Raw genomic sequence first — 15,395 nt, forward strand, 5'->3', positions numbered from 1 at the left:
GGGAAGTCAGGACAAGAACTCAAGGCAGGAACTGAAGCAGAGGCCACATAGGAATACTGTTTTTGGCCTGCGACTCATGGCTTGCTCAGTCTAGTTTCTTATACAACTCAGGACCACCAGCCTACAGATGGCAACATCCACAGTGCCCTGGGCCCTCCCATGTCAACCATCCATCAAGAGAATGTATCACAGGCTATCCCACAGGCCAGTCTGGTGGGAGCATTTTCTCAGTAGAGAGTCCCCCCTCCCAAATGACTCTAGCTTGTGTTGAGTTGACATAAAACTAGCCTGCACAGTTTTTATTTTTTAAAAATCTTTAAAAAAATGATTTATTTTTACTTTTGTTTCCGTGTGAGTGTATTTGCTTGTGAGTATAATGTCCACAGAGGCCAGAAGAGGATGTTGGGTCCCCTGGGACTGGAGTACTGGTAATATAAATTGTTCAACACAGGTGTTGGGCAGTGAACTCTGGTCTGCTGAAAGCACTCTTAATCATGGAACCCTATCTCCAGCCCAAAATTTAAAAAAATGTGTACATATATAAACACACTTATACATACATATACATATACACACTATATGTATTTGTGTGTGTGTAAGTGAGAGGACAACTTGTCACAGTCTATCCTCTCCACTGTGTCAGCTCTGAATTGAACTCAGGTTGTCAGGGTTGGGCACATGTACCTTTACTCACTGAGTCATCTCTCCAGCACTTAAATTAAATTATTATTATTATTATTTAGCGTATCTTTTTCTTTTTCTTTTTCGATATAGGGTGTCTCTGTGTAGCCTTGACTATCCTGGACTCACTGTGTAGACCAGGCTGGTCTAGAACTCACAGTAATCTGCCTGCCTCTGCCTCCTAAGTGCTGGGATTAAAGGCATGTGATACCACCGAGTGGCAGCTTATCTGTTTCTGATGGAATGATTTCTTTTGGTGTTTTGGATCCACCCCTTTTTTTTTTTTTTTTTTTTTTTTAATTCTTGCATCTGCTCTGAGGCTTGCCCAGTATTTAAATTTCAGCTATTGTATATTTCCATTTTAGAATTCCCTTTTGTTTGATTAGCTCCATTTCTCTCCTGGGAATCTCTACCTATCCACTCATGAGGATAATATTCTCCTTTGATCGTTGGACATACAACAGCTGCTTGTGGTCACCGACCGCCCAGCTCTGTAATGAGATCATCCCCGATTCTTTCTGCTGGTTGCTTTTGCCTGTCTTTTGTGCCTGGTTATTTTGATGGTGTGAAACAACATTTGGAGGCTCTGAGTTCTCTTATCTTCTATGACTGTGGGTTTTTGTTTAAGCAGACAGGCAACTGTTCGCCAGCTCTTTTGAGCTTCTGTAGGTCTGGCTTTACCCTCTGTGGGGGGTACAAATGTGGAAAATCCACCCCACCTCTACTCAAGATCCCATCCACATCCCTAGCATCTTCATGTGGGCCAGGTCAGGGGTGTTTGCAGTGAGCCTTCCTCTAGGCTCAAGCACAGTGGTCTTGGGTTCCAGTTGGATACAGGGGGAGTCTACTCAGTCCTGGGATGGTTGGTTTCTTTTTTGTGGTCTGGCTTTCACTAGGCATAGCCTGGCCTAGGCTCCTGGTTGGAACACAAATTTGTGGGCAGATAGGCATCTGATCCCCCTCCCTCCCCCTGCCAAGTTATCTCTGGGGTACATCTTGCCTATGTTCTAGATGCTTCCATGCCCACCTTGGATGCCCTCTTACCCACTGGCCATACTTCATTGGGAAATTGGGTCAGCAGAGATGGACAAAAGTGTGGTTCAGTTGACTCAGGAGCCACATATGCCCATCTGCCTAGCACTGTCTGAATGTGGACATCTCCTAACTGTGGATCAGCCATGTAGTTAAGAGAGGGCCTTTGGGCTTCAGGTTTGCTACACTCTACACCTTCCATTCTCTGTTCCCAAAGGTTGGTCCTGAATCATGCAGCAGAGGTTATGGTTTGAGCACGATTTTGAGGACCCCTCTCTTTAGCTTCTTTAGGAAGCTCCTAAAGGGAAGTTAACAGTGTGACAGACATCTGGTCTACCTCCTTATTAGTACTAAGAGCTTGGAGCATGTGGTCAGACTGTGCAGTACCTAAAACTCAGTGAGTCTGTCTTTCCTGCCTACATTAGGCTATCCTAGAAGCCCATAGCCTTGCTGCATGGATTCAGGTAGTCTTCTGGGATGGTCTGGCCTTGTGGGCCACTTTCTGCTTCTTTCCAGTGTGATATTTTCTCCACTTCTGGAGGAAGGAGGAGAGGGGCAAGCAGAGGCTGTAATGATGGTCAGGCATTGCTCACAGTTGAACTGGTTATTAGGCTGCTAGGAACACAGCCAGGAAGCATGTTGCTAATCCTGGCCTGCGTCTTCCAGCATAGCATAGCGTCTTCTTGTCTCAAAGCTTCATTCCTGTCAAGGATAGAGTTGAAGCAGAAACAAAGAGACATGGAACCTTTCCTGCAAGTGGCTTTAGACTCTTTCAGATGTGCTCTCTGTGATGACAGCAGGAGCTGGGAGGGCAGAAGAATATACCAGATGCCTATATTCTGTGGTACTGTGGCTATAGAAGGGCAGGAGGAAAAGTCAGCCTCACATGCACATCTGTGTGTCCTCATCTTGCTCAGAGAGGCATCCAAGGACCCTGGGCTGACTCAGACACCTGTTCCCCAATTCTGAGTGACCAATATGGATACTTACAGATACCACTATAGTTCTGTCTTTTGTGATGGCACTTCTGGCTTACTGCTGGACACACCAAAAGGGGGGCTGAGTCTGGAGCCTTGGTCTCTGCGCAGGTTCCAGCTGTGGCCCCTATGAATATGCACTGGCTTCATCTGCATTCCAAGGATGTGGCTGGTCCAATGTGTCTTCCCCCAAGACTCTGATGGATGAGGACATTCACTGCTTCAGCCTCCTATGTATTGTAGAGCCTTCCAGACCACAGGAAAAAATAATCTCTGTGGTTATAAAAGGACTGTCATCTCACAGAGAAGGCATCTGTACTCCTGGACTCCTCTGAGCTCATGCAAGGAAATCAAGAATTCATGGGGCATGGAAGAATCCAGATGACATCAGGAGAGGATAGCTTGGGAGCCTAGATGTAGCAGCAGCTGGAGAGCCACATTAGTCATGGAACTGGGCAAACAAAACAGGAACATGGATAACAGCAAAACTAGCCTGGGAAGACAGAGGAAGCAAACAAGGAAGATCAGCAGCATTTTGGGTAATTGGAACACTGAGCTGGGTATAAAAGCCACCCCAGAAAGGAACTCCAGACATCCTTACCCTCCTCCAGACCAGCAAGACTCTGCCATGTGTCACACCACCTGCTCTTCAGGCTGCCAGCCAGCCTGCTGTGTGTCTAGCCCCTGCCAGGCATCCTGCTGTGTATCTAGCAGCTGCCAGCCAGCCTGCTGTGTGTCCAGTCCTTGCCAGCCATCTTGCTGTGTGTCCAGCCCCTGCCAGGCATCCTGCTGCCTGTCTAGCCCCTGCCAGTCAGCCTGCTGCAGGCCTGCTATATGCATTCCTGTTAGATACCAGGTCACCTGCTGTGTGCCTGTGAGCTGCAGGCCCACTGTGTGCATGGCCCCCTCATGCCAGTCTTCTGTATGTGCACCTGTGAGCTGCCGGCCTGTCTGTATGACCTCTTCCTGCCAGTCATCTGGATGCTGGCAGCCCTCCTGCTCCACCCTGGTCTGTAGACCTGTCACCTGTAGCACCCCCACCTGCTGCTAAGCAGTGTCTTTAAACCAAATGGGACACATCCATCTACCCCTCTGTGGTGGTGGTTCTGCTCCTGAAACAGGTAGGAAACACACCTGGCTCACCCTGGAACTTGCGAGAGAACACAGAAGAATGATACAGATACCTCTCCCTCTGCCCTTCTCTAAGGATGTCCTGGCTCTAGAGTCCTTCCTTACCCCGTGTGCCAAATAAAGTGGCTTCTTTAGTCAGCTGTGCATTTCTGTCCTGGTTCCTGTCTGTATTTCTTGGCTGCTTTGGCATCAGGAAGGATGTAAGGCCAATGGTTTCTATGACCCACTATGGTTCCTTGGGAGGCAGCATGCAGGGCAAAGGGCATGGCTTGATGAATGACCGTGTTTATGTCCTTGGCATCCCTGTGGCCCCTGTGATGGGCTCACTGTATTTCACTGCAGTATCTGCTCCTGCTCGCCTTTCCCATGGTGCCTGTAGCAGACACTCATACATGATGAATCCTAGAGTGTTTATAAAAGGTTTTCTGTTTCCTCTGGGGATGTCCTGTGTCCCAGTCACAGTGACATGCTTCTTAGTGGGCAGCTTTGGGAAGGTTTGAATTTCAGTCATACAGATTAACATTAACATGCTCCGAATCACTGTTTTAGTATTGTGGGGGAGTGATTTGTGACCAATTTCTTACTGTTGATCAATTACAATATGACAGACATACATCTAGTCACTTCCCTATAAAGCAGCTAGAACACACATGTCCCCCTAACTTTTTGGGGTGGCCCCTGCTGAAGCCACATCCGCACTGTTTCTGTATCCTCTCACTGCGTGGTGTGCGTCATTTCTGTGTGTTCTTCAAACATGTGCTTTCTATTTGAGATCGTTTTCAATGATCATGATTGTTTCTCTGACCTTCTTGCTTGGACAAAAACATCTAATGAAAGGAACCTGAAGGAAGGGTTTATTTTGGCTCACGGTTCGAGGGTACAGCCCTTCATGATGGGCATGGTGGCAAGAGAGTGAGGTGGCTGATGACATTGCATCTGCAGTCAGGAAGAGAGAGAGAGCGAGAGATGCATGTTGGTGCTCAAGTCTCATTTCCAGCCCATGGGACAGTGCTTGTGCTGCCTGCATGTGGGATGAGTCCAACCTTTCTGAAAATACAATCATCAGCAAAACCAGAAGCGCATGTCCATGGTGACCTTAAATCCCATTCGCAATGGAGGTGGACCTTTACAACTGTATCTAGCTTTGGGAAAGGTTTTCCTCTGGGAAGTGTCGGTGATAATCTGTTTCCCTCAGCTGGCTCTGTCCCATCTCTGCAGTCTGTTGTGACTGGTCCCTGTGATGTTCCTGAAACAGACAGGCATGGCCGTCTCACCCTCTGCTGTACCCCATGACATCACCCAGGATCTGTTGCTTTAGAGTTTTCACTCTTGGCTGCCTTGAGCTCCACACTTTTCCTTCATCCCCCGCAGGTTGGCCATGAGGCATGAGTTACAAAAGTTGTTTTATCCCTTAGCAGCCAAGATGGTCAGGGTTCCACTGTGCTGTTTAAATAAAGACTTTTCCTAAAACGGACTAACTGCCCTTGACATGCAGCATACTCCATGCACCTATGGTGTATTTGTACCCAGGTTACACACACACACATGCACGCACACATGCACACAGGCACACACACTGACACACACACAGGCACACACATATACTCTTGTATTCACACCCTCATGTGCATAAAGGGACACATATGAAAAAAAACCCTCACATGCACATGTGTGTATGCTCACACATACCCGTATACTCAGGTGGTCATACTTACACACTCCCCCCCGCCCCCACATTCATTCACACTTCCTCACATGCTTCTGCAGACACATGGCTATGCTTATCTCTGCACACTCACTCACCTTTCACTCAAGCACTCCCTCTGCTCGAGGCCCAGGCAGAGGCCCTGACCATCCTCCCGCTTTAGTTTTTCTCATCAGTGTGACACAACGAAGCACAAAACACTTAAAGGGACAGGATTTATCTTGGCTCGTGTTCTCATTCTGAAGCCTTTGATGGGTGGTAGGGTCTGGCTAATTTTCTACTGTCCCAGGGTGAAGCGGTTGGCTTCTCTTTAATGGCGTTAACCTCTTTAGCGGCCACACCCTCCTCAGCCATCAGTTTCTGATTGCTTCCCTTTCTGGCTAGGCTACATGGTTTTCAAATCTCTCTGCTCTGATGTGTGGTTCCTGATTCTCACTGTAAACCTGTCTAAAAGCCTCCAGCAATGAGCAGACCACTGTGTGAGTTCTTTGCCATCTTGAAATTTATTCTGCATGGTTAATTTACCCACCACTATAAACTCAGCGTCACATGGCACTTCTGGACACAGAGGAAATTCTCTTGCGGAACATCACCCGGATGGCCCCTGGTCCAGTTCCCAACATCATCCTGAGACTTGATGAACACATCTTTCTGTTGGCATTATGGTCTTCTGAGTTCTCACCTGGATGTCTCATTAGCTCTTGTTGGACCTTAGAGTCCAATTAGGGAAGGGGGTCGCCGCGAGAGACCACTCAAGTCACACAGGCTGGAGGTATAGGTAAAACTTAGGACTGACACATCAGAAGTCCCAATTGTCGATGTGTCAGGGTCCCTCAGCACTCGGGAGGTGAAGGACCCCGAGCAGCTGGTATGGGCTAGTTTTAAAGGCAAAAACCGCAAAGCAGGTGGGGTTGCTTATCAAGTTAGACCATATGGACATTAGGACATCTGGCATTGGGAAACCTCTTGTGGGGACTTGGGTGTGGGTCCCTAGAGCGGTTACTGGAAACCATATGGGGACATCTGATATTTGGAAACTTACATGTAACTATTCTGGGAGCTAGGGAAGAACTCTTGAGGTTAGCAGTTCTGAGAACTGGGAGAAACCTCTGGGGTCAGAAGTTTAGGTTCTAGGCAAGCAAGGTTGGGCAAGCAAACAAGCATCTTATATTTTATAATTTTAGTTTCTCACTCTTTGTATAGCACTTGAGGGTCATAAAGCCCGTGTGTCAAAACTCTTACACAGTGTACCCAGACACCAGTCCAAGGCCTAAGAAACATATAGTCAGGGCTAGTCACAGCATTGTCCTGATTTCTCTGACCAGTGTTCTATACTAGTCACTTCTGCATAGCTATGCTGAATTACCCAGTAAAGCAACTCAGATGCGTGAAAGAGGTTTTGAGCTCTTGGATTCAGAGTTCACTTCGTTTTAGGGGTGCACTTTGTTTTGGGGGAGCAGAACAGTCGCAATGGGCCACAAAAGAGAGGGATAAGATACTTGTAACTGATTAGTTTTCTTCTTGTCCACTTTAACCCTGGCCCAAAGGAGAGAGCCATTCATTCAAAGATAGGCTAGACTCTCAGTTTACCCTCCCTGGAAATATTTAAACATGCTATGGATCGCCTCTGTTTCCTAGTGATTCTAAATCCATTCAAGGCGATGATAAAGATGAATCTTTTTCCCCCCAAAGATTTATTTATTATATATACAGTGCTCTGTTTGCATGTACACCCGCAGGCCAGAAGAGGGCACCAGATCACATTCTAGATGGTTGTAGGCCACCATATGGTTGCTGGGAATTGAACTCAGGACCTCTGGAAAGAGCAGTCAGTGCTCTTAACCCCTGAGCCGTCTCTCCAGCCCTCGGGCCTCTCCTATCCTCTAGCTGGTTGCTGGGATCTCACTGGAATCGGGCAGGGAACCTTCCAGGGAGAAGGTTTAGAATAAGAAAAAAGTAGAAAAAAGATGAGAGCCTGAGACTTTGATCAGGAGGAGGTCTAATTTTCTCTAAAGCTGTGAGAGAAGACAAGAAGAGGAAACTGGAGGTGTGGAGGTGCCCCAATACCACAGGGTGAGATCTGAGGAACTGAGGCCCTTCCTGAATCAGCACAGTCAGGACGGAGTGTTGGCCAGAGTTACAGTTCTCACTCAGGCAAGTCCTGCGTGTGAGGGCCTGGAGAGGAGGAGTAGCAGCAGTCAGAGGAGCCACAGGGAAGAGTGGGAAGGCTGGCAGCAAGCTAGGGAGTAGCAGCTTACAGGCTCGCCACAGGCCAGCTGGCAGGAGGCTGACACAGGACACAGGGTCCATCTCAACAGAGCTACATGGGGGGGGGTGTCTGTGGCAGCAGCATCAGGTCTCACAGCCTTAGCAGGCCAGCAGGCAGCGATGAGGCAACACAGAGGCTTAGGACAAGCAGGATGGCCCGAAGAATAGTTCAGGTGTCAAGGGGACAGGGACTGGGTAAGGCTTGGGTGCAAAACAAGAACAGGCCTTTAGTGGTATATGGATATACAGTCGTGGACAAGCATGTATGGTTATGTACACGTTTACACTCAGAGATACACATGCATACACTCTGAACCCCATGTGCACATATAGCATTCACACATGCGCACACACACACACACACACACACACACACACACACACACACACACAGCTGTCCTCCATGCCCTTGCTTGTCTTATCTGACTCCAGCTGTGGCTCATGAGCAGACACTCCCTGTGTCCAGCCTCCCATGTTCTGCAAATCCTTCTAACCCTGTGACAAGTGTGATCTTTGTGGGTGTGTAAGGACTGTCACCCGTCAGGGAAAACTTCTGGACTCATGGATTTTTGAGATTTCATGTGAGGAAATCAGGAAGTGATGGAGCTTGGCAGAATCCAGAAGGCCCCAGGGAGGATGCGTGGGAGCCCCGCTTAGCAGCAGCTGAAGGACATGTGATTAGCCATGAGGCTGAGAGCAACCAAAACAGGAACACAGGCTACAGCAGAACCAACCTGGGAGGTCAGAGGATGCAAACTAGGAAGCCCAGCTGCATTCTGGGAGGTTAGGGCACTGGGCTGAGTATAAAAGCCACCCTGGGAAGGAGCTCCAGTCATTCTCAACTTACTCCAGACCAGCCATCCTCCAGCATGTGTCACACCAGCTGCTCCTCAGGCTGCCAGCCGTCCTGCTGTGTGTCCAGCCCCTGCCAGGCATCCTGCTGCATGTCCAGTCCCTGCCAGGCATCCTGCTGTGTGTCTAGCCCCTGCCAGCCATCCTGCTGTGTGTCCAGCCCCTGCCAGTCAGCCTGCTGCAGGCCTGCTACATGCATTCCTGTTAGATACCAAGTGGCCTACTGTGTGCCTGTGAGCTGCAGGCCCACTGTGTGCACGGCCCCCTCCTGCCAGTCCTCTGTGTGTATGCCCGTGAGCTGCAGGCCTGTCTGTGTGACCTCTTCCTGCCAGTCATCCGGGTGCTGCCAGCCCTCCTGTCCCACCCTGGTCTGCAGACCTGTCACATGTGGCACCTCTTCCTGCTGCTGACCAGTGTCTCCAACCCAGCTGTTGTCACCATAGACAGGACACATCTATCCCGCGCCCCCATCTCCTTCCTCTGTGACTATTGGTTTGCAAGTGTGCTCAGCCCACCCTGGACCTGGGAAGAGAATTCAGAAGAATGACCCAGGTTCCCCTGCCCTACCCCTCTCTAAGGACGTCCTGCCTCCAGCGTCTTTCTCTTACCCCATGTGCCAAATAAAATGGCTTCTCGAGTCAGCTCTGTATGTCTGTCCTGGCTCCTGTCTGTTTTCTCAGTTGCTCTAGCATCAGCATCAGAAAGCCTCTCATATCAGTGCTCTCTGTGATCCAGCCTCGCTGTGGTTCTTCATTGGGTGGGATGCCAGGCAGAGGACAGGGCCTGATGAGGCAGATGTGGTCATGTCTCTGCCCTGTCTGTCTGTGCTCAAGCCTGTGGCCCCTGCCACAGACTCTGTCCCTTATGAGTCTCCATCCTGCCTCACCTGGCTCTCCTCCCCCAATGTTCCTACAGCAGTGGCTGCATCGATAGCAGGGAGGTAGATTGGCTAGACTGTCCAGGGCTGTGTTTCCCTCTTCTCTTGGGATATGCCGTGAGTCATGTAACTTTGTTCCTGCCCAGCGGCTTTTGCAAGCTGGATCTTAGGTCTGTAATCTGTAATCTGTGACACCTGCCACCCCTGGGGCATGCCTGCCCGTTTTTTGTTCTTGAATGATGAGGAGATGTCATAGTCACTTCATGTCACTTCCAGTGTGGACACTAGGCATGTGGTCCAAGTTTCGCTCATGTCTTGGTGTAGCCACTTCTAGAGTGAGGGGTGCCCTATTCTGTGTTTTCAGTGAATCAAGTCAGCTGGGTCCTGTGCCTCAGACTGGCGCCTTTGCATTGCTCATCCTCATGGTGCCAATATACTGGGCTTGGTAACTCTTTCCTTGTGTAATATTGGCTGGGTTGCCTCTCTCCAGTGAAAAGCTTTCTCCCCAGTCTCCTACAGTTGTGCCCATCCCTCATAGAAGATCAGGAATACCGTTCTCAGGCTCTGCGGAAGCCTGGCACACAGTCCCACACTGTCCCTCTGTGGAGTTCTCACTGCTGGCCACCTTGCAAACATGTGTTGTAAAAGTCATTTTATAACCCAGACGCCCAGGGAGTCAAGAACACACTGTGTTGGTTAAATGAGAGATCTGTATGAAACTAAATCAGAAATAGACTCAGTCGTCATGGGCTAATAATCCTGAACATACACACCTCGTTTCTTATGTGCACATGAGTCAGTGTACACATAATCACACACATATTCAATCTTATACCTGTTCCCTCATACACGCAGAACCACACAGTTGAATGCAGTTGTATACAGAGAAGCCTGCTTATGCATATATATTCAGGCATGTGTGTGTGCACAAACACACACACACACACGACACTCATGCTCCCTCATACATATCCACATTTTTTTTGAAACATCTATGTGTGCCCACATACTCTGGTGTGCTCTCTACTCGCACGTGCATGGATTCTGGTGTCTCTTTGGAAGGTGAATCAGATTCAGAGCCTGAGAAACAGAGAGATTCTCAGACAGTTCATTGCCTGTCAACTTGGCTGGATCGATATCTATAGAGACAACTCTGGGCACGCTTGTGAGCAATTATCTAGATTAGGTTCACAGAAGTGGGAAGACCCACCCTAAATGTCGGTGATGCAACCGGGTGGTCTTGGGTCCTGGAGTGAATAAAAAGGAGAAAGAGAGGTGAGCGCAAACATTCCTCTTTGCCTGCTGGACTGCGGATGCAATGTGACCAGCTGCCATGACTCCCTCACCACGACAGACTTTATCCCCTTGAGCCATAAATGAGGCCTTCCTCCCTTAAAATGTTAAAAAAAACTTAAAAAAAAAAAATAGTCAGGGTTTTTCTGCGTAATACCCCTGACTGTCCTGGAACTCGCTCTGTCACCAGTGTGGCCTCGAACTCACAGAGATCCGCTTGTCTCTGCCTCCCAGGTGCTGGGATTAAAGGCGCTTCTTGTCGGACATCTTGACACGGCAACAAGACAGTGACTGAAAAAAATCTGGAGTATTTTGCTGCCGACACTAGGTCCACATGTCTGGCTAGCCCTGTGGGTTTACTTTTCTACCACAGTGAAAGCAAAGAGCAACTTGGCTCTTGTTCTCAGCCTGAGCCTTTGAAGGGTGGGGTCTGGCTGATTTATTGCTGTCCCAGTGCCAAGCGGCTTCCTTTTAATGGTCTTAATCTCTTTAACTACCACAGTCTTCTCAGCCACAGCATTCTAACTGACCCTGTTCCGGCCAGGCTGTGTAATGACCACCTTCTGCATTATGTATATGTGTTTATGTATATGTGTCTAAAGGCAGCCAGCAAAAAGCCACCATCTTTGGTGTCTTTAAATTTTTCCCCATTAAATTGATTTGTTCATCTCTTGAAACTTATGCTCTGACAAGACAAAACATACACGAAGCCTTTCCAAGAATGGCACATAAATGGCCTCTGGTCCCAGTAGCATCCTTCTTCTATTTGAAACCTTCTTATAAGCACACCATCCCGCCCGACTTTCTGTTGACACTCTGGTCTTCTGAGTCTCACCGGGACGTCTCATTGGTTTTGTGTATGGCACACTAGGATTTACAAAGCTAAAACAAATCAAAGGCCCGAGAACCACACAGTCAGTGTTAGTCACAGCAGTGTCCTCTCTTCTCTGATAACTCCTCTTCATGACGTTTGCATTGCTGTAATAAGTGGCCCGACACAGCCACTCAAAGGGATGAAGGGGTTATTTTGGCTCTTTGTTTCAGACACCTCAGTCCGTCATGGTTGGCAGAGCAGTTCATGGTCCATGAGGTGGTGGATTAGGAATGGTGTTGCTACCTTGGCTTCCTTCATTCCCACATTTGGTCCGTCTGGTCCCTCAGCCCATGGGGTGGTGGTGCTGCTGCCATAGTCACAGAGGTCTGTACTCTCTGCCAATCCTCCACGAAAATACACAGACAGGCCTTGGGATGCCTCTGTCTCCTAGGAGATTCTAAACGCGTCAAGTTGATGGTGAAGGTGAGCGATCACTCCTATCCTCCCTGGCATGGCTCCCAGGCTTCTCCCAGACTCTTTGTATGATAAATGTCCCCCAAAGGGTAGGTCCTAAGAGGCAGGTTCAGAACCTGAGAAATTAGAAATAGGATGAGGGGTTGGATACATTTGTTCATTTGGGCAGAGGTCTGATTTTGTTCAATGCCAGGAGCAAAGAATGACAATTAGAATAGGAAAGAGGAGTGTGGGTGTGTGCTTCTGCCGCAGCAGGAAGGAAGTTAGGGGACAACTGAGTCCCCCTTCTGGCTCTACCAGATCATTCATGATAGACAGTTTTCACCTAGACTTTTGTTTTGATAACAATCCTAGTATTTGAGAGACTATCAAAGAAAGGTCAGCAGCAGGTGGAGGTGCTGTAGGGGAGGAGGCATGGCAGCAGCACACAGAGGACTAGGAATTCAGAGCCGTAGCAGGCCAGCTTGCAGGAGGCCTCAACAGCGCCTGAAGATCTCCAGGAAGCAGCAGTTCTCACAACCTTGGCATGGGTAGTGGCCAGTAGGGGAGAAGCAGAGAAACAGCCAGGGGAGCCGTTCATGTGGTGGTGGTGGTGGTGGGGGCTGGGGCTGGGTAGAGAAAGGAACAGGTCTATAGGCATAGAAAGATTATTAATATTTAATGTTGATTCATATTATTAGTAACCAGCTATTTACCCAAATAACCACACAGAGAGACTAGCATTTATTTAATTAGCCTAGAGCACAATACTGAGCAATAATTACTCCATCCTAAACCTCCAAGCTAGCATAGCTTCCTCCCATTCAGATTTCCCACATTATATTTGGTTTTTAATCATCTCCTAGGTCCAGTTCATTTTTTCTGATGCCTCCTGGTCCTCCCTCATGGCTCCAAGTCCTCTTCCTCTCCTCTTTCTCCTCCCCTCGCTGGGCCTGGAAGTCCCACCCTGTTCTCTGCATCGCTCAGTATTGGCTAGTTGGCATTTTATTGGCAGTACAGAGAACAAATGGTGTGTGTGTCTACACAAAATCGAGACAGGAGATACTTAAAATATATATCACAAAGTCACGTTCAGTGGCAACATTTGAAAGAACAAGGGCAAACTTTGCACAGTCCACAAAAACATTATGTCAACATAAGGGAGCTTTTCTGGGTAGTGAGTGGTCACATATGGAAATACAGTCCTGCATACACATGTGTGGCTGTATACATTTACACACAGGTACACACTCATGCACAAACACTGAACTTCATGTGTCATGTTCACAATTCCTCTCTCTCTCTCTCTGTCTCTCTCTCTGTGTCTCTCTCTCTCTCTCTGTGTCTCTCTCTCTGTGTCTCTCTCTCTGTCTCTGTCTCTCTCTCTCTCTCTCTCTCTCTCTCTCTCACCCACACACACACACACACACACACACACACACACAGATTCACAGCTGTTCTCCATGCCTTTCCTGTCACTACTGTCTGACCTCGTCTCTGAGCTAAGCATGTTCTGTCAGGAAGAGCTCCCTGTACTCAGACTTGCACATTGTGCATACCCTCACCAACCACAGGAGAAGTCTCTGGTTATGTGAGGATCATTTTGCCATAGGGAGGGACATCTGGTCCCCTGGATCTTTGGGGGTATCCCAAAAAGAACTTTGGAAGGGCAACAGAGCAAATCTGAATCAGGATGATGCTGGGAAAGCCCAGGTGAAGAGCTTGGAGAACGTGTAATTAGCCAGGAAGCCAAGGGCAAAACAAAAACAGAAACACAGACACAGCAAAGCCAGCCTGGGAGGACAGAGGAGGCAAACAAGGAAGCCCAGCTGCATTCTGGGTAGTTAGGACACTGAGCTGGGGGTATAAAGGCTGCCCTAGGAAGGAGCTCAAGTCATTCTCAGCGTACTCCAGACCAGCCAGCCTCCAGCATGTGTCACACCAGCTGCTCCTCAGGCTGCCGGCCAGCCTGCTATGTGTCCAGCCCGTGCCAGCCAGCCTGCTGTGTGTCCAGCCCCTGTCAGGGATCCTGTGTGTCCAGCCCCTGCCAGCCATCCTGCTGCATGTCCAGCCCATGCCAGCCAGCCTCCTGCAGGCCTGCTATATGCATTCCTGTTAGATTCCAGGTGGCCTGCTGTGTGCCTGTGAGCTGCAGGCCCACTGTGTGCACGGCCCCCTCCGGCCAGTCCTCCGTGTGTATGCCCGTGAGCTGCAGGCCTGTCTGTGTGACCTCTTCCTGCCAGTCATCCGGGTGCTGCCAGCCCTCCTGCCCGACCCTGGTCTGCAGACCTGTCACCTGTGGCAACTCCTGTTGCTGACCAGCGTCTCCAAACCAGCTGTCCCAGTGTAGATGGGACACACCTGTCCCCTCCAAGCTCCTGTCCTCTGTCTGGCTGCTGGTTCAGCATATGAGGCAGAGAGGAAGCCCATCTGCCCACCCTGAGATTTTGTGGGGAGAATATGAAGTTACCTGGATTCCTCTCTTCTTGCCCATTAGAAGGGTGCCCTGGCTGCAGGGCTGTCTCTAACCGTTAGTGCCAAATAAACCAGTTTCTCCAGTTCAACTCTGCATGTCTGTCCTGTTTCATGTCTGTCTTTCTTGGCTGCTCTCACACCAGAAAAGATGTAAGGTCAATGCTTCTTATGGTCTGGTGTCACCATGATTCCTCGAAGTGTGGGACACATAAGAAGGGTATGGCCAGGTCATTGTGTAGGCCATGGAGCACGTCCCTGCCATGGACTCATCCTCACGCATGGCTCCCTCCCTCCTTCCCTTCTGAACACTTCAGAACCCCGAGATCTTCCTGCATGGAGAATGCTCATGGTCCTCAGCCGGATTTTCCTGTATGGTGATGTTTTGTATTGTGGGTCACAGCGACTTTTCTCACCACATGGAACTTTGCCAGAATCTGAGATGTGGATTTGACTGTCACTCTTCTACCTTACCATAGGTTCCCAGGTATTCATTTTCTTGTGACTGTTGATCTGTTATATGTAATAAACACACAGTCAGCACAGACTGAGCACATCATCCTGTGACCCCAACGCTCAGGGCAGCTCTTGTGTAGTGTGTGCACATAGTCTGTGCTTTGAGCGAACAATGAACATATTTCTTTGTCCCTCGGGTGTGAGCGTTCAAGGTTAACTCCTTTTTAGCTATCTTGTTGTGCCCATGGTAACTTCCCCCTGCACAGTGTTGGGGACTGTCCTTACATCTCTATGGGTTGCCTCATCCCCTGAGACCCTCAGGCCTGCCCACCCCAGGTCTCAAGTTTTGCTTTGGTGTTGGGCCTTGTCTTTGTAGAGTTTTTG

General features: G+C 49.1%; 4 protein-coding genes and 1 long non-coding RNA gene across 7 annotated transcripts in view; all 5 read left to right on the forward strand.

Annotated features, from left to right (window-relative positions):
* Positions 1-15,395, forward strand: part of Tspear (thrombospondin type laminin G domain and EAR repeats) — a 202,653-nt gene that overhangs the window by 17,021 nt on the left and 170,237 nt on the right. The window lies entirely within an intron of this gene.
* Positions 1-15,395, forward strand: part of LOC127195780 (uncharacterized) — an 84,801-nt gene that overhangs the window by 5,600 nt on the left and 63,806 nt on the right. The window lies entirely within an intron of this gene.
* LOC127195772 (keratin-associated protein 12-1-like) lies at positions 3,298-3,752 on the forward strand. Its single transcript, XM_051153336.1, has one exon. The coding sequence runs from the start codon at positions 3,319-3,321 to the stop codon at positions 3,739-3,741; it is 423 nt and encodes a 140-aa protein (XP_051009293.1). The 5' UTR covers positions 3,298-3,318; the 3' UTR covers positions 3,742-3,752.
* Positions 8,664-9,153, forward strand: LOC127195775 (keratin-associated protein 12-1). The gene has a single exon (XM_051153337.1). The coding sequence runs from the start codon at positions 8,664-8,666 to the stop codon at positions 9,054-9,056; it is 393 nt and encodes a 130-aa protein (XP_051009294.1). The 3' UTR covers positions 9,057-9,153.
* Positions 14,015-14,446, forward strand: LOC127195776 (keratin-associated protein 12-1-like). Of its 3 annotated transcripts, none has more exons than XM_051153341.1 (2): positions 14,015-14,091; positions 14,179-14,446. In XM_051153341.1, the coding sequence occupies exons 1-2, from the start codon at positions 14,015-14,017 to the stop codon at positions 14,399-14,401; spliced, it is 300 nt and encodes a 99-aa protein (XP_051009298.1). In that variant the 3' UTR covers positions 14,402-14,446. The 3 variants fall into 3 exon arrangements, with proteins under 3 accessions (XP_051009298.1, XP_051009296.1, XP_051009295.1); XM_051153339.1 differs by having other exon boundaries at positions 14,015-14,089; positions 14,165-14,446; XM_051153338.1 differs by having other exon boundaries at positions 14,015-14,059; positions 14,108-14,446.

Source organism: Acomys russatus, chromosome 11 (assembly GCF_903995435.1).
Source record: "Acomys russatus chromosome 11, mAcoRus1.1, whole genome shotgun sequence".
Classification (NCBI taxonomy): Eukaryota; Metazoa; Chordata; class Mammalia; order Rodentia; family Muridae; genus Acomys; species Acomys russatus.